General features: G+C 45.2%; 6 protein-coding genes across 8 annotated transcripts; 4 read left to right on the plus strand and 2 right to left on the minus strand.

The window, feature by feature from the left end:
- Positions 1–82: 82 nt before the first annotated feature.
- On the minus strand, positions 83–2314 carry LOC128252200 (glutamyl-tRNA(Gln) amidotransferase subunit B, mitochondrial). The gene is made up of 8 exons (XM_052979734.1): positions 2155–2314; positions 1953–2097; positions 1781–1894; positions 1405–1720; positions 923–1347; positions 731–867; positions 548–671; positions 83–484 (listed from the first exon to the last, which is right to left on the minus strand). Exons 1-8 carry the CDS (start codon positions 2214–2216, stop codon positions 257–259), a joined length of 1551 nt encoding a protein of 516 aa, XP_052835694.1. The 5' UTR covers positions 2217–2314; the 3' UTR covers positions 83–256.
- On the plus strand, positions 2312–6645 carry LOC128252198 (hamartin). The gene is made up of 7 exons (XM_052979732.1): positions 2312–2444; positions 2534–2806; positions 2864–3120; positions 3185–5546; positions 5611–5768; positions 5908–6037; positions 6095–6645. The coding sequence occupies exons 2-7, from the start codon at positions 2713–2715 to the stop codon at positions 6484–6486; spliced, it is 3393 nt and encodes a 1130-aa protein (XP_052835692.1). The 5' UTR covers positions 2312–2444; positions 2534–2712; the 3' UTR covers positions 6487–6645.
- A 292-nt stretch (positions 6646–6937) lies between these two features.
- Positions 6938–9675, plus strand: LOC128264430 (exocyst complex component 5). Its single transcript, XM_052999891.1, has 6 exons — positions 6938–7049; positions 7111–8015; positions 8125–8712; positions 8775–8964; positions 9027–9344; positions 9408–9675. The coding sequence occupies exons 1-6, from the start codon at positions 7017–7019 to the stop codon at positions 9504–9506; spliced, it is 2133 nt and encodes a 710-aa protein (XP_052855851.1). The 5' UTR covers positions 6938–7016; the 3' UTR covers positions 9507–9675.
- Positions 9676–9843: 168 nt separating this feature from the next.
- LOC128264440 (NPC intracellular cholesterol transporter 2) lies at positions 9844–13348 on the plus strand. Of its 2 annotated transcripts, XM_052999903.1 has the most exons (5): positions 9844–10355; positions 10761–10772; positions 11951–12058; positions 12956–13125; positions 13219–13348. In XM_052999903.1, the coding sequence occupies exons 1-5, from the start codon at positions 10208–10210 to the stop codon at positions 13303–13305; spliced, it is 525 nt and encodes a 174-aa protein (XP_052855863.1). In that variant the 5' UTR covers positions 9844–10207; the 3' UTR covers positions 13306–13348. The 2 variants fall into 2 exon arrangements, with proteins under 2 accessions (XP_052855863.1, XP_052855867.1); XM_052999907.1 differs by lacking the exon at positions 10761–10772 and having other exon boundaries at positions 9865–10355.
- A 621-nt stretch (positions 13349–13969) lies between these two features.
- Positions 13970–21645, plus strand: LOC128264106 (anosmin-1). Of its 2 annotated transcripts, none has more exons than XM_052999447.1 (7): positions 13970–14259; positions 19036–19701; positions 19763–19881; positions 20240–20433; positions 20486–20856; positions 20923–20989; positions 21327–21645. In XM_052999447.1, the coding sequence occupies exons 2-7, from the start codon at positions 19067–19069 to the stop codon at positions 21501–21503; spliced, it is 1563 nt and encodes a 520-aa protein (XP_052855407.1). In that variant the 5' UTR covers positions 13970–14259; positions 19036–19066; the 3' UTR covers positions 21504–21645. The 2 variants fall into 2 exon arrangements, with proteins under 2 accessions (XP_052855407.1, XP_052855417.1); XM_052999457.1 differs by having other exon boundaries at positions 20495–20856.
- On the minus strand, positions 21563–23133 carry LOC128264121 (serine--tRNA synthetase-like protein Slimp). The gene has a single exon (XM_052999468.1). It carries the CDS (start codon positions 23032–23034, stop codon positions 21637–21639), a length of 1398 nt encoding a protein of 465 aa, XP_052855428.1. The 5' UTR covers positions 23035–23133; the 3' UTR covers positions 21563–21636.
- Positions 23134–23150: the final 17 nt, after the last annotated feature.

Below are 23150 nucleotides of genomic sequence, written 5' to 3' on the forward strand. Positions count from 1 at the left end.
TATGCATTAAAGGGTCACGAGTTCCGATTCTCCCTGAACGAGGGAGAACACCGAACCATATATCACACGACAATTTACATCATTTGCATTTACATATTGGCCAGAACACCGAACTAGTCAGCACGAAACCAAGCAATTATATTTAATCCTTAGCATATGTAATCTTATATACAGTGCGGTTCGTCGACTGCATGTTTTATAAAATATATACAAGAGAAACTCACTTCTAATGAACACAACTATCTGAACTATGCTCTTATTTTTTGGAGGGTTTTAACAGCTTTTCAAGGCATTGTACCACCAACTTCATGTTGGCCTTTTGGGCCGACAGCTTGGCCACTTCGCCCACTATGGCGAACAAAGCCTTGGCCTTGCCCTTTTGGTACTGCTGCACTGCCTTGGCCTGGTTGGCAATGGCCTGCTGGCAGAGCTCCTCGATCTCCTCTGGACTGCAGATTTGCTGCAGGTTGTGCAGCTCAATAAGCTGATGTAAAATGGGAAGTATACGTTAAGATTTAAGTTCTGTTTAATGGCCTTAGGGACCTACCTCGTTGACTTTGACTTTGGGGTTATTGTGCAGCAGTTCAATAAGCTGTCGAGCAGCCTGTAGATTAATCTGCTCGGAGTGTAGGCATTTCAATATATCTTTCAAACCATCAGCACTGATGGAGCTAAGTAAAATATGTTTATAAAATTAAAAATGTAGCTTTACTTTTTTCTGATATCTTACCATTTTTCCACATCCAAGTTTAACTTATTGCAGTAGGTCAGCAAGTCGTTGATAAGAAAATTGTAAATTACTTTGTTGGGCATATCACTTAAACTTCGACTGATGCTTAAGAAATTATCCAATAGAATGGGCTCGTTCTGGAAATAAATCAATGTTAATTATTGCTGTATAGACTTAAGATCTAATACCCACCACTAAAATGATGGCAGTTTCCGCATTCAGGTTGTACTGCTCCAGCAGACGCTGCCGTGTGTCCTCTGGTAATTCTGGAATTTCCAAGCTAAGAGCTGCCACAGAAAGCAAATCCTCAGTTGACTTTGAGCCCGGCTTCAGATTTACATGAAGAGGTGGCAGATTTGGCTCCGGCATGAATCTGTAATCCTGCAGGACCTCCTTGTCACGCATGGCCACTGTGCGCCTATTTTCCGCATCCCAGTTTCTAGTCTCATTTGTGATCACACCGCCATTGGCTACAGTTTCGAGCTGTCGATTTATTTCATAAGTGATGGCCTGGGAAATGCTGCGAACCGAGCCAATATTTTTGACTTCTGTGCGTACGCCCAAGGGATCGCCTTCCAGGTGAATGGATATGTTTGCATCGACACGCAGGGCACCCTCTGTAAAGACACATATATTCAAATTAAGTAGGAAGCACTAGTGGAATCATGATTTACCCTCCATTTTGCAGCTGCAGGTCTGCAGACGCCTCAGTATCAGCATCAGTTCCTTGACCAGCGAGGCTGCCTCCTCACCAGTCTCCAAATCCGGGGCAAATACCAGCTCCATGAGGGGCAGCCCGGCACGATTGAGATCAACTAGGCTTCTTTTGAGATAATCATCGTGCAAAGATTTCCCACTGTCCTGCTCCAATTGTAGCTGCAGTAGTTTGGCCGTCTTGTAGTAAACTTTCTTGCCTGGCGTTATCACTGGGAAAGTCATTTTTCCATCATTGGCCAAGGCAGCCCGCTGCTGCGTTATTTGGTATCCATTCTAGGTAGGAGGGGGAGGCATGTTTTAAAGGGTTGATGTAATATTCCATATAGTGACTACCGGCAAATCCGCATAGAAGTAGTGTTTGCGATCAAACATGGACACCTCATTCACACGACAGCCAAGGGCCAGTGATGTCTTGATGCCGGATTCCACACACTTTCTGTTGAGCACCTGAGCACAGGGTAATACAATTAGTAAAGACACCTTAACTGGGATCTCCCATTCTCACCGGCAAAGTGCCCGGTATGGAGGCATCGAAAAAAGCCACCGACGAGTTAAGGGGTGCTCCAAAGGACGAACCACTGCCGGAGAAAAGCTTCGATGCACTGGCAATCTGTGCATGCACCTCCAAGCCCACAACGCTTTTCCATTTCCTATAAAACAAAACGTCATATGTATATAATCATCACAGTATTTTTCTACCTAATTACCTTTTTGGAACGTTTGCCAACTTGGGCTGCGTGGCAAGACGCCGAATTATTGAATAATGCATTGTGTTATTCTAAACTTGCTATTAACATAACGTATCCGCACCGGCATCCGCTAGAAGTTGCGCCAAAACAGCTGATTGCTGCCCAAGCTGCCAGACTTTTGCCCGCAGGGTTGCCAGACAAAACCATCGATTGGCTGGCTGGCGATAACAGCAAAAGAGAAATATCACAAAAAAAATAACCTTTTCCATTTTCAAGACAAACATGTAAAAAATATGAGTTTAGCAGAGGTAAGCGTAGAATTTAGTATACCACAGCAGCCACAATAGAGTGGAGTATCGAAGTCAGCGGGAATTCAATGCCAACGCTTGTTCGTCAGTTGACAGTGACCAAGACAAGAAAAAGCACACGCAGCTCTGCAAAAGACAACCACGACGACGAGTGAGTGGAGTAGCGAAAGGACCAGGAGTGGAGTGGAGTAGCGGAGCAGGAGCAGCCAACCGAGCGGGTGGGCGGTAAAATCAATCACAGCTGCAGGAAGCCAAGGAACCCGCCACCATGGAGATAGAGAAGATCATCGGCGACCTGGAGTCGAACATGACGCTGGAGAACGAGGAGGCCAAGCGGAAACTGGTGGAGCTGCTGACCCAGAGTGAGTCCATGTTCAGATGTCCCTTAGGTGACAACTATCACCTAGTTTCCTCCACAGACAAGGAGCAGTGGGTGGTGCCGTTCATGCTGGACTACTTCTTCAAAACCGGATCTCAGCGCATTCTGGAGGTTTTGGTCAAGGCCCAGGCGCCGCACGATGGCTACATCTTCGACCGGCTGGACGACTGCCTGAAGCAGGCCCAGCACCGGGTGCAGAGCCTCCAGGTGTTCTGTTTTATAGTGCGCCACCATCCCACCTGGCTGTACAAGATCGAGAAGCACCGACTGATCAAGAGCGTGTTTAAGCTGTTAACGGTGAGTTCGGGGTGCAGTGACTAGTCTTGGCCAGATTCAGCATGGCTTTCTTTTCCTCTTGCAGCACGAGAAGGAGATAGTGCCGCTGATGAGCGCCCTGTTGTGCATCATCACCCTGCTGCCGATCATCCCGAACTCCGTGCCCAACTTCTTGAACGACCTGTTCGAGGTATTCGGGCATTTGGCCTCGTGGAAGCTGCAGAATAGCAACAAAGTGCCGGACGAGAAGCTCGTCCACCTGCAGTTTGGCATGCAGAACAGCAACAAATTGCCGGACGAGAAGCTCGTACATCTGCAGCTGGGGCTGCAGATGCTGTTCCACCGCCTGTACGGCATGTACCCATGCAGCTTCATGGCCTATTTGGTGGAGTTCATTAAGCGGGGCAACGGCGGCGGCATCTTTCAGCACACGATCAAGCCGCTGTTGGACACGGTGCGAGTGCATCCCATGCTGCTGACGGCCACGCCAGAGACGGAGGTGAACAACACACGCTGGAAGGAGATGGAGCCGCACGACGTGGTCATGGAGTGCGCCAACCTGTCGCTGCCCGTCTTTTTACCCGAGGCGAGCAACGAAGACGGCAGCTATGCGTATCCCATGACCCCGGGCTACAGCCGCATGACCTCGAACACCTCGAACACGGACTACAGCTACCAGCTGAGGGAGTGCCAGCATTCGAGGAACGTGTACGCTCGCTTTGACTCATCTGCCTCGGGCGGGGATCTGGGTCCGATCTGGAGTCCGCACAACGAGATTGCCACGACCAGCAGCGCTATTCCTCTGACGCCCACCACGTCGTTTATATTGCCACTCCAGCCGGCGATGAATTCGCAGCTAATGGTAGGCATGACGGGATCCTCGCCGCCCGAAGCTGCTGTGGAGGCCACCCCGGAAACGACGCCCCTCAAGGATGTGCGGGAGATCAAGCAGCCAGGTCGAGCTGTCAACTCTCATGCGGTGAGAGCCATCTTCGCCACGAGCCAGCCCTCTTCGCCCATGCGCAAGGACCAGCAGAGTCAGTTCAGCTTTCCGGATGTGAGTCGAGAGGCCGAGGAGGGCAGTGCCACGTTTCTGGAAGTCACCAGGGTGACCACTTTCGAGCGACGCCTGCAGCAGGTCATCCAGGACAGGCACAACGTGGAGAGGTCTGTAAACGCACCGTTTCCCAGCAGCCTGCCTGAAATAAACTCGGAGTTATCCCTCGCTGGTGGTTCTGCCCATCCAGCTACCACTCAGGAGGTCGCTGCCGTCTGCGGCGAGTGCAACGAGACGGACCGCAGTCGGTGCAGCGTGGGAGGACTCCATATGCCCACCAGCCGATCCATGCACCAGCTGGCGAAGAAGCGCCGCAACCGCATGGCCAGCTACAGTGGCAACACTTGTGCGGACAGCAGGAGTTCAGCGGCCAAGAAGGCCAGTTGGAGTGTTGAGGCAGAGAACCCAATGCGACGGACCAAATCCTGCTCAGCCCTGGCCGGACTGCAGCAGCAGCATCTGGAGGAGAACGACGACGAGGCCGACTGTCCTGGCCAGCGGCAGAGGACGGAGAATGGAAATACGCAAAAGACTGGCAGCCGCCTGCAGAGGAGCGGCCGGATCCTGGCCATTTCGGTGCCCAAGGAGCCGGCCAGAAGCTGCGCCCACGCCTCCACCCAGACGGTGGATGGCGTGGATAGTGCAACGGCGCAGTACGAGAACTGGCTGGTTGAACTTCTGCTGGAGTGCAAGGAGCAGCGGAACAACTACGAGCGGAGCCTTCTCTACCCGCAGGACATCCTGGACGAGTACATCAAGCATGCTATCAAGGCCAATGAGACCTTCGACGCCGAGCAGGGTCAGTTGATGTGCCTGCAGCTGGAGTACGAGAGCTACCGGCGCTCCATTCACGCCGAGCGCAATCGTCGGCTCATGGGCCGGAGCAGGGACAAGCGCAGCCTGGAAATGGAGCGGGATCGACTGAGGGAGCAGCTCAAGAACTTCGATGCGAAGAACAAGGATCTGGCCAGCAAGATGGACCAGGCCATGCGGATAGCCAACGAGCGGCAGAACAAGCATCAGGATGAGCTGGGCGAGATGAGGGCGAAGTATCAGCACGAGCTGGAGGAGAAGAAGTGCCTGCGGCAGGCCAACGATGACCTGCAGACGCGCCTCACCAGCGAGGTGGCGCGCCACAAGGAGATGAACTACGAGCTGGAGTCGCTGCGAGGCCAGGTCTTCAGTCTGGGCACCGAGCTGCAGCACACCCAGCAACAGGCGGATATGGGGCTGCAGTGCAAACAGGAGCTGGCGCGCCTGGAGGCCGAGTTCATCATTATGGGCGAGGTGCAAGTGCGTTGTCGCGACCGTCTGGCCGAGATCGATAATTTCAGGGCACGCGACGAGGAACTGCAGATGCTGCAAGAAAGCAGCCACCTGGAACTGAAGGGTGCGTACTTGTTGTGTTTATATTATTCGGATGTTTACTCATCATTCCCTATAAATTTATTTAGAGCTGAGGCACAGTCTGGACGAGAAGACATCACAGCTAGAGAGCATGAAGCACAAGATCAGCGACCTCCAGGCCCAGCTGTCCAACAGCGAGAAGGCCATGACGGAGCAAAAGCGACTCCTAAGCACGGTCAAAGATGAGTACGAGGAAAAGTTCAAGGTGCGTTTACTAACAAGAAGAGTGAAGAAAGTAGCTATTTATATTTAAAACTAAATATAGTGGCTATTTAGTAAAATGTCATAACTTCAATTGCGTTTATTAATCAAGGCTAAATAACTAATCAATAAATTACTTGCAGTCCGTGAACAAGAAGTACGAAGTGCAGAAGAAGATTATAATGCAGATGGAGGAGAAGCTGATGATGATGATGCAGCAACCGCAAGGAATAGCAGGTCACAACACCTGCTCGCCGGACACGGACAGAACTGGTGAGTGCCGGCGCTGCCCCTGGGTTACGAAACCCTTCCTAATGGTTCACCCCACAGACATTGCCTCATCCATTGAGCGCAACTCCCCGCTGTCCACCTCACTGGCCTCCAGCGAGAGCCTCTCGGCCAGCCTGCGCTCCACGGAGCTGAAGAACCTGCAACAGCTGGTGGATACACCCTCGATACCGGACGTGCTGAGCAGCATGGCCGCCGGCGTCCAGTTCGAGGACGGAGTGCGTCTGCCGGCCGTGGATCTAGCCTCCTCGGCCAGCACCGCCAGTGCGATCAACATCGTGCCGCACGCCTTGGACCTGCCGTCGACCTCCGGCGGCATGGGTCACACGCTCACCCACCCACACCCACATCCGCATCCGCATCTCCACCTGCAGCAGCAGCAACTGGATCAGCTGCAGCAGGAGCAGCAGACGCAGTTTGTAAAAAAGAACTAGCTTTCCTTCGCTAAACAAATGTCTATTGGGAAAACCACCCTCAGAGAAAATATACAAAAAAAGTTATTGGTTCTTCATATTTTCATATTCAGTTTAAAACTGTAACTAAGGTTTAATAAATCGCTGACTCCACGCAATAATTATAAAAGTTATACAAAATATTAATGTTTGAAATTTTAACTTGTTTAGCACATTGCAATTTGTTGTAAAAAAAAATGGTTTTGATACGAGGCAATAAGTAAGGCGCGCATTCATATTATAATAAAAATTTAATTAAGATCAGCAAGCATAAAAACTATGTTTTATTTTAACGAATTAAGTAAAATCGACTTGAGTTATATAACAAGCGCCAAACATTTAAATTACACAAAAAAACCCAAGCAAATCGAGAGGCATTGCCAGCTGAAAATTGCGGGCCAGAGTGGCAACGCCAAAAACAACAGCTGTGCGGAAGCAACAATAATAATAGGAAGAAGAAGCAGAAAAGAAACGCCTACAAATCAGATCATCAAAAAGTATAAATCATTATAATGCTGTCCCAATACATGGAGGAGTTTGAACAGGTGGGTTTCGAAGTTATTAAACTTGAACTCGGGTGCTAAACATATATGCCATAACCAACAGGAGCCCTTTGAAGTGGGCGAGTTCATAGAACGCCTCACCTGGCGCACCAATAATGAGCTGCAAAACAGCGAGGACTTTCATCCTGTGGCCCTGCACGACACCTTTATCCAGACCATTAAGGACCTAAAGATCCTGCAGGAGAAGCAGCAGAGCAAGTGCGAACGGCTCGAGGAGTCGCTGCGCCAGGAGAAGGAGTCACACGCCAAGAAGATCGCCAAACTACAGGAACGCCACCAGACGGCCATCGATGTGTTCGGCCAGCTGGACGAGAAGATAAACTCGGTGGCCGGCAAGATCATGCACCTGGGCGAGCAGCTGGAGAATGTGAACACGCCGCGCAGTCGCTCCGTGGAGGCCCAAAAGCTGCTCAACTTTATGGCCGAGTTTTTGGCCGCCGGACCCGTGATTGTCAATGATATTTTCGCTGACGCCGCTCGATTGAGCGAGGCCGCCGATGTGATCCAGAAACTATATGCCATCTCGCAAGATCTGCCGCCCGGGAACTTTGCCGAGTCAAAGCGGAAAATCGAAAAGAAATACGACGAAGTCGAACGGCGGCTAATCGAAGAGTTTGCCACTGCCCAGAAAAGTGAGGACATCGAACGCATGAAGACCCTGGCCCAAATCCTGTCCCAGTTCAAGGGCTACACTCAGTGTGTGGACGCGTACATCGAGCAGAGCCAGATGCAGCCGTACAGCGGCAAGGACATCTTCATAGGTATTGTGCCGCTGTGCAAGCACCACTACGAGATCATCCAGAAGGTGTTTGCCAATCCGCAGCAGGTCATGTCCAAGTTCATATTGAACATCTACCAGCTGAAGCTGCACCAGTACGCGATGACCAAACTGGAGGACAAAAAGGACGAAGAGAAATACCTGCGGACCTTGTACGAACTATACTCACGGTGAGTTTATCCCAAGAATCTAAGGATATTGAAAGTTGGAGTCAACTAATTTATGAAGAGGGAATACTGATGTTTTTAAAGCATAATTGATCATTATTTCTTATTGCAGCACTCTTAAATTGTCAACGGATCTTCAAGTCTACATGTCCACTATCGACGACGACTTGCTGCATAAACTGACACAGCAGATCTTCATGAAACATCTAGCTGGATATGCTGAAATGGAGACCAAATGCCTAACAGCGAAATGTTCTACGGAACTGGAAAAGTTCTATGCCAGCAAGAAGCACCAAAAGACGGCGACCACCAAGGGCTTTCGACGCAACATGGAAGTGCTGATAGCCACGCGGGCCAATATTAACATTGCCGCCATCGAGGACTACGGCGGAGAGACGTTTCTGTCCGAGGAACTAGCTATCAACATGCTGCAGGAGGCAAAGGCCTCGCTCAAGCGCTGTCGTCTTTTGTCCAACGAGACTGAGCTACCAGGCAATGCTATAAAGCTGAACGATATTCTGCTGCGTTTCCTCATGCACGAGCACGTGGACTATGCATTGGAGTTGGGTCTGCAAGCGGTGCCGCTGGCCGAGGGCAGAGTCTTTCCCCAGCTGTATTTCTTCGATGTGGTGCAAAAGACTAACATCATCGTCCATCTGCTGGACAAGCTGTGCCACACATCGGTCATACCCTGTGTGAGGTAAGCTTAGACTTAAATTGTTATATTAACTTATACAAGATAAGAAAACATTTCTTCTCCAGTAATACTCCCAAGTACTCGGACTACGTTTTCAAAAAGCGTATTCTGATGGAACAGATCGAGACGAAGCTAGATCAAGGTTTGGACCGCTCCATCAGCGCTGTCATTGGCTGGGTTAAGGTCTATTTGCAGTATGAACAAAAGAAAACCGACTATAAGCCGGAGACTGATGTGGATACCATTTCCTCGGCGGTAAGATATCTGCTTTTACAAAAGCTTTTCTGTATTTAAGAAAGTATAATTTGTTTGCCCAGGCCTGCCTGCAAGTTGTGCAGAACCTACAACCTGTGATCGTCCAAATAAAAAAATGCGTTGATGGCGAGAATCTGCAGAATGTTCTTACGGAATTCGGAACTCGCCTTCACCGGGTCATCTATGATCATTTGCAGACTATGCAATTCAACACGGCTGGAGCCATGTGCGCCATCTGCGACGTAAACGAGTATCGCAAGTGCATTCGCGAGCTGGATAGTCCTCTAGTGACGCAGCTCTTTGACATTCTCCATGCATTGTGCAATCTATTACTTGTTAAGCCGCAAAACCTCCAAGAGGTTTGCACTGGCGACACTCTGGTAAGTGTGCGGTGTCTTTGATTTTGTCTGCCAGTCTTACGCTACCATCTTTATCCACTTTAGAACTATCTGGACAAGTCTGTGGTGCGACAATTCATTCAGCTGCGCACTGATTTCCGAATCATCAAGAACACTAATTACCTGAAGGGTATTATTGAGTAAGGAGTCCAGCGCCCGCTTGAGTCACATTCCGAAATTTTCCACCTGGCACGGTGCTCTCTGTGGATTAATTTGATATATTGAAGGGGACATCATCTAATAATTAATTATGGTTCGCTTTGTTCTTTAACTTTCAATTAAAGTCGAGTGGCTGGTTACTTTTATCTACAAATCAGAGGTACTTGATTTATTTACTGTATTTATAGGCGTTATTCACACGCGTGCCCGCCACCCAACCACCCACTCCCAGACCCACACAAGACCCTATGACGTCACGGAAGTCCCCCTTATCAAATCTTCTAATTGAATCGGTATCAGTCAAAGCTGGAACGAAAGTCAGCGTTAGTTGCTGCAATCGGCTTCCAGTCAATAAATCAAAGTTTATTGCTTGAGCGACCGCGAAGTATTTATTTATTTACGTTTCCTCAGAGAGGACAAGAACTCTCTCGCTGGAGAGAAGCCAGGTTATTTGGTCGGCTACTTTATGGTTGGGACCCACTATTCTTGGTGTCAGTCACCTATTAGCCACCAAGCAAATCGTATCGCCAAAATAAACACCGCCTGCTCGTGAAGCTTATTATCAAACCCCTTTGTTATTGTTTTTTTGACATTTGGAAGCTATTCGCACACCTACGTGAACAAACGCGATTTGTTTGACATTCTAATCGAATCGCGAATCTAGATCTCGAACAGTTGATTAAAACATGCGCGGCGCCTTCATGGATTACTACCTAAAATTACTCTTCGTCATTTGCGCTGTGCACCAAATAACTGGCGGAGTGATCAAATCCACCACAGATGCGGCTTACAAAAAATATTTGTCCCTAAGATCGTTGCCCTTCGAAGACTGCGGTGAGTACAACTCAGATTATATTCTATTCGGTGGATCGATTTGTAAAAATCCTAAAATCACAAAGAGGAAGTAATATTCAAAATGTACAAACATTGGTAATACATTAAAGTATTTAAAAAGAATATTATTTCATCTGATTAATTTAAAAAATAAATAAACGAAATATAAAAAAAAATAAAAGCCAAGTCAACCTTTTGGTAATTGTTCTCGAAAGCAAACAAATTTGAATACTTTCCCGGCTTGTAAAAAAATCGACTTACCGAAGTATGAAACCTAGAACATACTTACCTAGCAGACATCTGAAGTGATTTTCACTAGTTTCTATATTTTCATGATCGTCTCCTCACCCGACCATCTTTGATAAAAGAGATCAACCCAATTTCTATGAATTAAAATTTTTGTAGCGTCATCGAGTAGTAAGTATGTCGATTGATTACTATCAGGAGTATTGTAAATAGCATAAGGCTTATCTCACCTAAATTAAAGTGCAAACAAAATAAAAGACTTTCAATAAAATACAACTGTCATGAAGGGTATTTTCCGGATTGTGCCGCATAAATTTTCAACGCATTATTGGAAAATTTCGTTGATATGTCACATATTATTATGATATATTGCAACAATTAATCAATCGCAAATTTTATGAGATTATAATTTAAAATCGTTCAGGTAGCTGGAAATACCAGTAATTAAATGACATCAACAAAAATAATGATTCACTTAAAATAAGTTAATATATGGCATGGTTTATGTACAACATGGTTTATATAGCGTATTTCATCGACTCAGACTCTTGTCAAACGCATCACAAACACTGATTTAAGGCCAATAAAACAAAAGTATTAAACCAGATCGTAGCCATGTAACTATTTCTAACTATGTTCAATTAAGTAGTTAAGTTTATTTCAGAGCATTAAAACTTTGCCGTCTTGTAAAAGTTTCCCAGGGTACAAGCTATTAATTGTATTTTGGTTTTTACAATGCTTGATTAAACGCAGTATTTGTGAAGTGGGCAATTTAGTGATTTATGTTATAGATTTAAACAAGCAGATGTGACACCCTTACGGGCGATTATCGTTCAATATATATATTGGGACGCTGATAGACAGGCGAATGCCCCGGAATAGTTATCAAATGAAGAACTTAATTACCAGAATGTTGCAATCTGTATTGAGCACGGTTTCTTTTAAGGCTAGAAACTGTTTGAAGACCTTGGAAAGTGCACTTGGTCATAGATTCCAGATTATAAAGAAATGTGAGTATTTAAATCGCAGATAACTCGGCTTAGTTGCTGGGAAAGTTGTTTATTAAAGATTGGTTCTTAAATTGTTGCCATGTGGTATGTAGTTAGAATGCATGTAGAATGTCACGTACAATAATTTCAATATATAGTTTGGAGCCTTTTATCTATTTCCTATCTCAAGATTTCATTTAGTCCTAATCAAATGCGTTACTATTTAAAAAAAAGTAAAAATAACATTAAATTATTAATTAAATGTATTATTAAATTATAAATGCTTTAGGGATGATATCTTTAAATTAAAAGATTTATTTAAGCTGGACTTACAACTATATGCAATATTACTATTTTTAGGTTCCTTGTACCAGGTCAGCTACCTGGACATCGAGAGCTGTACGAAACTGCCTTGCTCCATGGCCCGAAACGCTATCGTTAAGGTTACCGTTCGTTTCGATGATAATGGTAAATATACAAGTATCAACGCACTGATAACACAAGATCGCATTTCCTCAGAGAAAGAGACCCACTGGTCGCTTTCTGAGCAAAAGTCACTCGGAACCAAAAATAGATCTAGTGCGGGCGATCAGGTGGATGGCGGATGTTTGACGGGGCGGGTGTATAGAAATAGAACCCCCATAGAAATCGGTAGTAGAACAGCCACTGCGTGCTCAAATGATGATGGCAATAATGATTAGACCCAGTCGTAAATAAATTTGATCCAAGATTGTAAATCTACAAAATTTCACGAAATTTAAACAGTAGTAGCCTGTTTACTCCGATGCAGTCATTGAGATATTGACATCGATTGCAGCCTGGGGGCCGCCCCAAAGTCGATCCATAAATAAAATAATGAATGCTTAATGATATTTTGATGAGTCAGCATAAATGGAGTCGAAATTGAAACGATTGATCTCAGCACGAATTGAACATTTGTAGTACCCGATAGGGGGCTGTAACAAAGATTGGCCAAACATAAAGATTAAAGGGACCATGCAAAACAGATTTATTTAATTGGACTTAGAGTTCAGAGTATGATAAACAAACGTACACCTGGGGTCAACATAATAGTTCACAGAAAGCAATTTTAATATTTGAATAGAACTATAATAGCAAAAACAAATTTTTCGTTTAAAGATGTATTTTTTGTTATATATATATTTTTTTTGCAAATGTGGTATTAAATGTGGTATATTTCTCAAACAAGTTTACTGCTGACTTTGGGCTGCTTAATCTAGTTATACATCAAAATGTATTGTTAAAATTAATTAGAACTGCGAGGGCTTTTTGCGTTTTATGAGTATTCCTTCGGTATTTTTGCTCCTACTAAAATCTGTCGAATAAATTCGATTCCATTTCCAGGCAACGGCGTATCCTTTTTAAAGCACGAAGTCCAATGGGTGTTCAACTACATTAAGTCCCGGGCGGCCATTACTCCTGATCCTTGCGACGGATATCATGGTTGTATAGAGAGTGCGAGTAATGGAAAAGCTTACTGGGCCAACGTCTTTGTTAATGAAACTCTTCCGGTGGTAAGTTCGGAACTCATTTATATTCATATTTATTAAAACAAATATAAAAAATTTCATAATTTTCTACACCATGTTTTTTTTTCTGTGTTGCAGATGAAAGGGAGCATGCTGTGGGAATCCAAGGATGCAAACGATCAGAACCTAATCTGTTTTCAGGTTCCCGTTGTAATCACAGTGTAAATGTGTAATCACGAAAATAAAGTAATTGGTGCATGCAAATCAACAGACCAGTGTGTGTGTGGGTGTGCATGCGTGCGTGTGTGCATCCTTTAATGAAATTTTGAATGAAAACAAGGGAGGCGCGGCTTCTTACGAGTAGCAGTAGAAAGGGAGAGAGTGTGAGATGCAGAGGTGGGGATCTCTTTTTTGGCACACACACTGACCGCGGAGAGGTGCGAGAGCAAGTGGAGCACTGCACAGTGGTCAAAATTAAAATTCGAAGTTTCTAAAAATATCTGAACTCTAAAAACATTTGTAAAACGCAAGAGAATTTCTACAAGAGAATTTCTACTTCGCGACAGAAATGTTAAAAACTACAATTATTCAGAATAAAAACAGAATAAAATAATTTACTTAATTATTAACTAAAATCTTTCTTACATTTTTAACTTGGATACTTTTATGTTCGATAAGCAATATGCTAAACATTTTAAAATTAGATTGTGATGTTATTGTTTTTTTTGTCTAACCATGATATTTTTTGTCCTTAAAACATTTCAAAGGTAATTAAGTATGCCCACTAGATTTGCCACTTTGCCCACTGTGCGAGAGAGCGGCGGGAGAACGGGAGAATTGGGGCCCGAGCCCTGCAGGCCGTGGCCGTTCAGTGTGTCACTCTCTCTTGGCGGCTGCAGCACAACGGTCGCACGAAAAGAGCTCCCACTTGAGATTCACATTCAGATTCAGATTCGGTTTCGGTTTGGTTTGGGTTTCGGATTGGATCGGATCGGGCTCCAAGTTGCCAGTTCCCAGGAGCGGAAATCGGAACAGAGTGGCAAATTAAATAATAATAAAGTGGCAGAAGGCGATCAAAGAAGGCGCTCCGACTGCGTAGGTGTACGAGTTCGCAGATCGCAGCAGGCGAAGTGGAGCCAGTGCATCCGAGAGTGTTTCCCCAAAAGTGTTTCCATTATCGTGAGTACCTAAAAATGTTTCGCACTACTCACCATTTGTGCAATTCCGTCGGCGTAAATAAGATTACCTTCGCGCTAATTGCGGATGGGTAAGGATGGTGGTGGCGGTTTCGGGGTGAAAAAGAGGATGAATCCCATTGAACGGTGCACGGTTGACATGCGGCCACACGGTAGAAGTTTTCTTAGATGGACACTTCAAGTTCCGGCGTTTCTTACTCGCCTCTTAAACACTGTGAAAATAAATATTTCAAACAAATTGTTCAGGAACATTTCGAATATCTTAAACTTTCAAACTTTAAATTCTTTAAAAGTAAATGATTCTTTTTGTAAGCTGCGCTGTACGATTGTAGAATGAGCATCCAGAACATAAACTATCATACACTTACAACTATTTTCTTCCAAAACATAATAAGTAATGTAAAAAAAAAAATACTAGGTAAAACTTTTACTTTAATAGTTTTACAATATCAGCTCTTTCACTAGATACCGAACTATTTATCAATGGTCCTATATAAATTGTTCAGCTTAAAAGCGATTTCTATAGGATTGTTTGAAATATATATAACACTATAACAATGTACCATAATCGGAAGTACAAATATGGCATATCAAAACGCTGAACCTTGGAGCACGGCTTCGGGTTCAGAACCTGCCGTAGAACCCGACACCGCCATGAACACACATCCTACTCCGATTCGCTCCGGTTGAGCTTGAGCTTGCGCACATGCCTAGCTGGGTGCTTGAACCCCATAAATGGGCTTCCATTGGGGCTGCTTGGATTTCCTCGGGGGCTTAAATGGCACAATGTGATCCGGGAATACCGCACTTGACAACAAAGGGCATAATACCAAGTTTGCAAGCTAGGTCATCTCTCAAGTAATCAAAATGGATGAATGTCGTTGAATGGAACATGTTATCTCAAATTCTACTTCTCAGGTTTCTAATGAATTTTTAAGTCATTCTGATCTATTTAAACAAGGAACAGGTTTTAATATTTAATAAAATATAAGTTTATTTTAGGAAATTTATTGCAAGAAATCATAGTTGTTTTTTATTTATTGATGATGAATTCTAGAGGCTTAAATTTGCATGCATTCAAAACTTTGACTTCTGACTCATATGATATGGAATCACACTTTATTTTCATGATATTTGAGAAGGAGACTTCACGATTTCTTTGAATGCATAACAGCAGTAAACAATCAGTTGATATTTACATAATGGTTAACTGTGATTCAGCAATGATCGTGGATAACAGTCCGACTATCGAACTTCTCAATTTGATCTTGGCTTTCTGGCCTGGGCCCCAAAATTGATGTGTGCTCTTCTCCCCTTTCGTTGGTGTTTTGTTACTTGCCCTCTTTGAATGTTAACGATTATTTTTTTTACCACCGATGCACTTCGGCCGAAGCAAAGGCAACAATGCGATGACGTTGCTGCTGTTGGTCAAAGTGTTAAACGATTTGCATCATATTACACCCAGTTGCTGCTGCTGCTGCTGCTGCCTTGCCTGGAGGTTGCTGGCCATTGTCGATTGCTATTGTACTAAGCCCCGAACGGAGGACAAGGATTGGGGATGGAGACGGAGACGGAGCTGCAACTGGGGGCAAAACAAAAGCAACACTCCAGCAACAGCAGCAACCACCAACGATTTATCACAGCAACGACGTCAACGAAATCGATCCGGATCTTAGTGCCCCCCATCATCCTCATCCTCATCCCCATTTCCAACTGCTGCCCTCCTTAGCAACTCCCCTTTTTGTACACTCGCAGGAAATGTAATACCTTAAATTAAATGTTTTTTAAATTAGACCTCTTAATTTATACTAGAGTATTTTTTGAATACTCCTAAGCACATTAATTTCTCCCACAACATTAATTTTTCACAAAAAAGGGGAAATTGAATTTTAAAAAAATTTTTAAGTTGATAATAAAAACTAGTTTTGTTATCATGGCAAATTGCTTTAGCCTTTCCATTGATTAAATCCTTTTTTATTGTATCGTACGCTATTAAAACAACAAGGCCTTAATTATATTTTAGTGCTTACGGTTTCTAAAGAATTTTATATAAGAAGTTACAAAGTTGAATTATAATGCCAGTAAGAACAGGCAGTTTTCGGCTTTAAAAACTTTTGAAGAAAATGTTTATTATGCCTCAAAAATGTTCCTTAGAATATAAATTTTGTAGTTAATGGACACTTCTGAAGATAAATGTTTATTTTATGCAGATCCTTCTGAAATGAATTATATTTTTGGAGTAGTTTCTCCAAGTGCACCGTATGTGTACTGTGCTATGCTCGCCAAGTGCCTTTTCGCCTTGGTGTGCGTGAAGCATAAAATGTAATTTTGAATTTTTGAATCGTTAAAAGCAATTAATCGCCTCTACGCAACGGCAGCCAGCCTGGCTGCGACGACCGCGCTCCTCGACTCGACTGTCTCATCAGCGTCAGGCACAGAACCCATTCATCTGGAAGAGTCGCGGCCGCGATCCTCAACCTCAGCCTCATCCTCATCCCCTATCCCCTATCCCCAAGCCCCATACCCGAACCCCCACCCTACACAATCCCCGCATTGACGACGCTTTACTGCCCAATTTTGTTGCAAATTTTTCGTTCCGCGGAACTTGGTGCATTTCATCTCGTCTGCTCTTGGTGATCGTCGTCGTCGCAGTCGCCGCTTCATCTTCTTGCGTCGATCGTCGCGCACATTCATTTGTCGCTTAATGTCCCTCAGTTAGGCAGCCCCGGGCCTGCTCTCCCCGAATCCATCGCATCCCAATCCGAAACGCAGTCCCTACAGCTGCGGTCAGCACAGAAGGTCTCCAATTACATTTAATGTCTCTGAGGCTTTATAAATCCATAAAATGTTTAAGTAAAATTATTATTAGTGTGTGTGGACCCTATACTAACGAAGTTTCCGAAATGCATTAGTAAAATCATTATTTTCAAGATTATCTACCAATAATGTAAAAGCTAAAATTTATAAACTACAACTAGATCGGAGAACCTCCAACTGGATCTTTTATGGTTCAATTTTCTGAATTTATCTTCATAAAAAATACAAAATTAAAATTCAATATTCATAAAATACAATATTAACTATATTGGAGAACCTAGAGGTTCTGGATCTTTTATATTTTAATGTTACAACTAGTCCAACTTAACTGTTGAATTTAAGAAGCACTTAGATAACAAATATGATTGCATACATGGCGGTGACCAACTGCTGTTAATTTTAAAGTGGTAAAATAAATTCCTTATTGGCTATAAAATATAAAATAAAGATAAGAAGTAGAAGCCGCGAGATCAATCCTTCGCAAACCTCTATATTAAAAAATGGCCGAAAAAAAGTTGTTTAAAATTAATTACTCATACGAAATGTTGCCCTCCACTTTTTTGTAGTGGATTGAATGTTGGGCTTACGAAGACACAAAAACCTATTTTAAGTGGGAATGTGCACTTTTACAATACTATCAGATTGAGAAGCTCGAAAAACATTAACAACTTGCTTGGAAATGAGGCCCCTTTGGTTGCATAGCTCAGTTCTAAAGTGCTGACCTCAACTGTGCTGCGGCATGGCATCTCCTGGTTGCCCCACCAACCACCAACCGCCGCATCACTGCACTACTTCTCCACTCGAATGCTCCCAGAGTGTCTGTATCGCCTTGGTATGTGCGGCATCTGCTGGCTAGGCTTCTGATCTGATGATGCTGCTGCTGCTGGTGGTGGTGCTTCTACCGCCCCTCCAACTGCGGATGGTGGCTATGGATGTGCCTTTGGATGTGACTGGGACTATGGATGCGAATGTGGTGACATCCACTTGCAGCTCTCGCACATTCGTCGTAGTCGTATTTTTCTCGATTTTGTTTTCGCTGCCTGCACATTCACACGCATTCGAACGCAACAAAAACCAAAACAACAACATAAACCGACGACCATCGACCATACCATAAAACATTAGTTTCCCATTTGCGTGCTAAGTACCCTACATGGAATCGATGTGAGCACATTGATGGCCATGGCAAACAGGTGAAGAATTTTTAGGAGTCTGTGCCAGACTTCCCAGAATCGGAGATGCAAAATTATGATGAAAAGAGCTGTCAGTATTTAGAAAGGTGCGAAGACTACTACACTTAAGCAAAAAGTATTAATCAAGCACTTGTGAGAACGCCAAAGACAAATTTTAAAAGTAATAATAATTATTATTTACAATAATTTAATTTTCAAAAAGCAATATACATTTTTTAAAATCTAGTATTTCAGTGAAAGTAAATCCTATCAGTTTAATTCAAAATGAAATCTTATAGATGGTTATTTAATAGATAATTAACTTTTAGATGGTTAACTTATACAGGGTTAACTCAGTTGGCTAAGTTTATCTGCCCAAATTGTGATGTGTAGGGCAGCTAGAATTCTTCTTAGAGCTCAGATCGCTGGCCTCGTCTGGCCATCCGTCCGATGCTCTCGTGGCACGCACACGCACTATGATGCGCGCTTTGAAGTCCTGTCAAGCACTTGAGATACATTTATGTATTTTTTGCATTTTCATTGCCTCGACTTCGGGGCAGGGCGGCACAAATGCGAAGAATGATTAGTTAGTTGGTCATGCAAAATGGGTGAAACCGGTTCTCCTGCTGCTCGCACCGAGGTCGGGGAGGAGCAGAGCGGGTGATCCTTTAGCATAATCAGCGGGCTGCTGCTGATGATCGGCACAAATTACGAACGCACGGAATGTCCAGAAACCGAGAGCTGATCACCTGACGCATGATCATTTGCAGATTGCAATCAACGAGGATCGGATCGGTTCGAATGGTCAGCATGCAAGTGGCGCTGCTGGCGCTGTTCGTTCTCGGCCAGCTATCCTCCAGCGCCGTGGCCAATGGATCCGCCTTCTCCACATCCTCGTCCAATCAACTGCAGCGACAGAAGTTGGCACACTGGTTCCGGGATAGCAACGACGTCAAGGATAAGATTTTGGAGCTGCAGTGCTTGGCCAAGTGTGGCGCCATTCCCTCGACGAAGGCTCAGCGGGAGCAGTGCCTGGACAAGTGCATCCAGGAGCTGCTGTTGGGACCCAGAGCCGGCAGTTGTCCCAAAATCGGAAGGCAGACAAGGGTCGGGCTATCATGCCTGGACAGCTGTCAGTATGATCACGAATGCCCCGAGGTGCAGAAGTGTTGTGCCTCCAGCTGCGGGCCAATGTGCGTGGATGCTCTGGGCGTGAGGAACAACACGCAGCTGCCTCCAATACCCAAGATCCTGTACTTCAGGAGGTCACGAGGTCACGGCGTCGATCTGAAGATCGAGTCCTCGCTTCTGGTCTACTACTTCCACGTGGAGGTCCGTTCGCACATAGTACGGCTCTTTGCCCCCAGAAAGTTCGGGCCCTGGGAGTGGCAGAAGGTGGAGAAGACCATGGAGGAGAACATCGGGCACAGCAAGCAGTAGGTTTAACTTGGCGATATCCACGAAGGAGTTCTTTAATGGTCTGTTTCGTTTCCGCAGCACGTATATCTTCTTTCATATGCGACCAGGCCGATGGTACGAGGTTCGGGTGGCTGCCGTAAACGCCTATGGGTTCCGGGGGTATTCTGAGCCCAGCGACCCATTTCCCTCAACGGGCAGTAAGTAAATTAAGATATGATATGTGCGATACAAATTATTTTTAAATGCTTCAACCCCTTATACTAAAATTATTAATATAACTTTTAGAATACGCTAAATTTAGGAGGAATGCTTCATAAGTTTTAAAAATAATTAAATTAGATTCAAGTTTATCTGGGAACTTACATTCGAAAATCTATTCTAACCATTACAATGTAATATATATTTTTTTTTCCACATAAAAGTTATATAGTCACTTGATAAATATCAATTTTAGAAAACTAATTAACCATAAGTAAGGATCAGAAGTATTATATATTTAGCTGTTTATTATCAAGTAGGCTTACCAACTAACTTACAGCTGCAAATACTCCTTAGACCCCAAGCCACCGAAGCCGCCCAACGACGCAAAGATCATTGCCAAGCAGTTCGATGGACGCTACATGAACGTAAAACTAGTGTGGTGTCCGTCGAAATCCAATTTGCCCGTCGAGAAATACAAGGTCACTTGGTCCTTGTACGTAAACAGTAAACAGGCCTCGATGATCACGTTGGACACGTATGTGAAGGATGTAAGTGGCTCCCGGTGTGTGGAACAAGACAATTAGCATCTAATGCTTTCAGACCCATCAGCTTGAGATCAAGAAATTGCTGCCGAACTCATCGTACTACATCCAGGTGCAAGCCATTTCCTACATAGGATCGCGTCGTCTCAAGTCCGAAAAAAAGTCGATGCTGTTCAACACGACGCTGCAGCCCCTGGAGCCAATCACCCCGCTGCAGTGCACCGGGGCGGGCAACCGGCGCAGGCACCATCACATTAGCAGCTCGACCAGCTCGGAATGGGTCACGACCCCGGCGCCAGCTGGCCTCAATGAAGTTTCGCCCAACATTGCGAATCGGACAGCGGCCGCCACTTATGAAGTGGGTTTCCGATTGAACCGGAAGTTTGGCATGATTGTGCAAATTCTGGGCTTCCAGCCACACAAGGAGAAGTAATTATTTATAAACAAGTTGCCAAAATGCTGAAGTTTCATGCTGTTACCCCAATCCGATTGCAGAGTCTATGAACTGTGTCCCCAGGAGACGAACTGCGAGCAGCGCGAGTTCCGCGCGATTCGCGCCAAAGTAAGTAATACCCTTGATTTGGTGATGCTTTGATCGGAGCCACGAGCCACATGTCGAAACACTTCGTGCCGATTGGCCGGACCACCGGGGAAGGGCAAATCAATGGAACACTGTTGACCATGGGGTATTGTTTAACAAGGCGCAATCATGTTTCCTTCTTTTGACACGGAAGACACGTCTTCACAATAGCCAGTACGTGGCCACATGGCAATCAACATTTTCCAGACTGTGTTGCCAGTAAATGGGTCATGGCATAGGTGTATTATGCCCAAACTTTAAAGATCAAACTAATAATTACGAGTCTATATCAACATCATTCACTCCCCTTTGATTGCAGAGGGACCCGCTGGAGTTCAGCAAACTTAAGTACAACACCACCTACGTGCTGAGGGTTCCAAGATCCAGTCCCAATTCCGTGCTAGACGACTCCAGGAACGTCTTCACCTTCACCACGCCCAAGTGCGAGAACTTCCGCAAGAGATTTCCCAAGCTGCAGATCAAGTGCAGCGATTAGCCTTCAGCCGGTGGGCTCAACCCACTACTGACCATGAGATTACACTAGATTGTAAATACTTGTATGTAAAACTTAACTTTTACTTATTTTTAGACTTAAGGACACACACAGAGAAACTGAACAAAATCGTTTTCTACTTGAAGAGATCCTTGAACTCTTGCAAATCCTGCTGCTGCTGGGTGGGCTTCTGGATAGAGGACCCCAACAGTTTGCAGTCTTCCAGGCGGACGCCATGCTCCAGGAGCGCTGCTATCAGTCGTGAGGTGTAGAGCACTGGTCCGCCCACCAAATGAAGGAAATCGTAGTGCTTCTCTCGTCGTGTGCTGAACAGTATTCGCTTGGAGACGAAATCTCCGTAGTTGCTGATCCGTCCCACGCAAACGTAGCGTTGCAGTGATGGGGCGTACACCTCGATGACCGCTCGAAGGCTTTCCGCCGGAGTAAGTGTTTCTGCTGATGCATAAACCACCCGGAAGGGAATGCCCAAAGCTTTGTAAAAGTCTGTGGCCAGATTAAGTATGTGCTCCAGTTGACAGTCGGCTTCGTTGGCCGATAGAGTGGCCACAAAACTTTGCACCGCATTTGTTTGGGTCGCCGTATAAAGACTGGGAGTGGGCCCATATAGCTCTGTGTCCGACCGATTGTAACTTCGACCGCAGCAGACATAACGCAGGGGCAGCACGGAAGGATACACACACAGCCTAGTCATGGCGCCGAGGTAGCTCTCAAAGGCTGCTCCTCCAGTTAGGTAGGCCGTATTGATCTTATTTTGCAGGTGCTCCTCCTGCACCAGGTGGTAGTCGGCCAAGGGGGTGGCATTCGCCTCCAGAAGAACACATCGCACAAAGTCGGGGTTGGCAGTTTGGATGAAGTCACCCTGAGCGACGAAATAGCGGGCCAGGGATTGCATGGCATTGACGTCAAAGTGAGCTGCCTGGTCCATCATATAATACCGGTTGTTGTCCACAAAGTGTATAAGATCATGGCGTGCTAAGTGGGTGGTGGATTCGCATTCCAGTTTCGGCAGGCCGTGGCGATAGAGGAGCTTTTCCTGGCCGCCAGTGGGACACTGCTCATGCAGCCGGTTGGGCAAGTGCAGGTAGTCGTGTATAAAGTCATCCTCGATGGGATATAGTGCCTGCTTCAGGGCCTTCAAGTCGTTGCGCAACGATTTCCCACTTTCTTTCAGCTCGTCTAGTTGCTCCGCAGTGCCTCCAGCTTTGGTTAGCTCCTTCAGCCGCTTGGTCACCGCCTCTCGCTCCTCGGCCACCTTGGCCAGTTGGGCGTGGTGCGTCTCATACTTCTGGTACTTGCTGAGCACATTTTCCAATGCGATGTCCAAGCCCCGACTGGCGATGCTCTGTTCCAAAGATTGCCGGTCGCTGAAGGTTCCCTTGAAGTCCAGATACGGTTGCAGGGTCACATAGTTCTCGTTGGCTTTGTCGCCAGTTATGTAGAGGGCGGAGATGTTCCTGCTGCACGTATTTCTCGCCGAAAGGCCTTTTTTTAATACATTTCGCAGACTAAACATTATTGTTATTATCAACTGCAACAACAAAATAAACCGGCAGAATCAGCTGTTGCCAGCGCTGCCAGATCAAGGTGATTTGATAGGGGTACTCCAATACCGAACATTTTTTTTTTTAA

This window comes from Drosophila gunungcola, chromosome 3R (genome assembly GCF_025200985.1).
Source record: "Drosophila gunungcola strain Sukarami chromosome 3R, Dgunungcola_SK_2, whole genome shotgun sequence".
In the NCBI taxonomy this organism is placed as follows: domain Eukaryota; kingdom Metazoa; phylum Arthropoda; class Insecta; order Diptera; family Drosophilidae; genus Drosophila; species Drosophila gunungcola.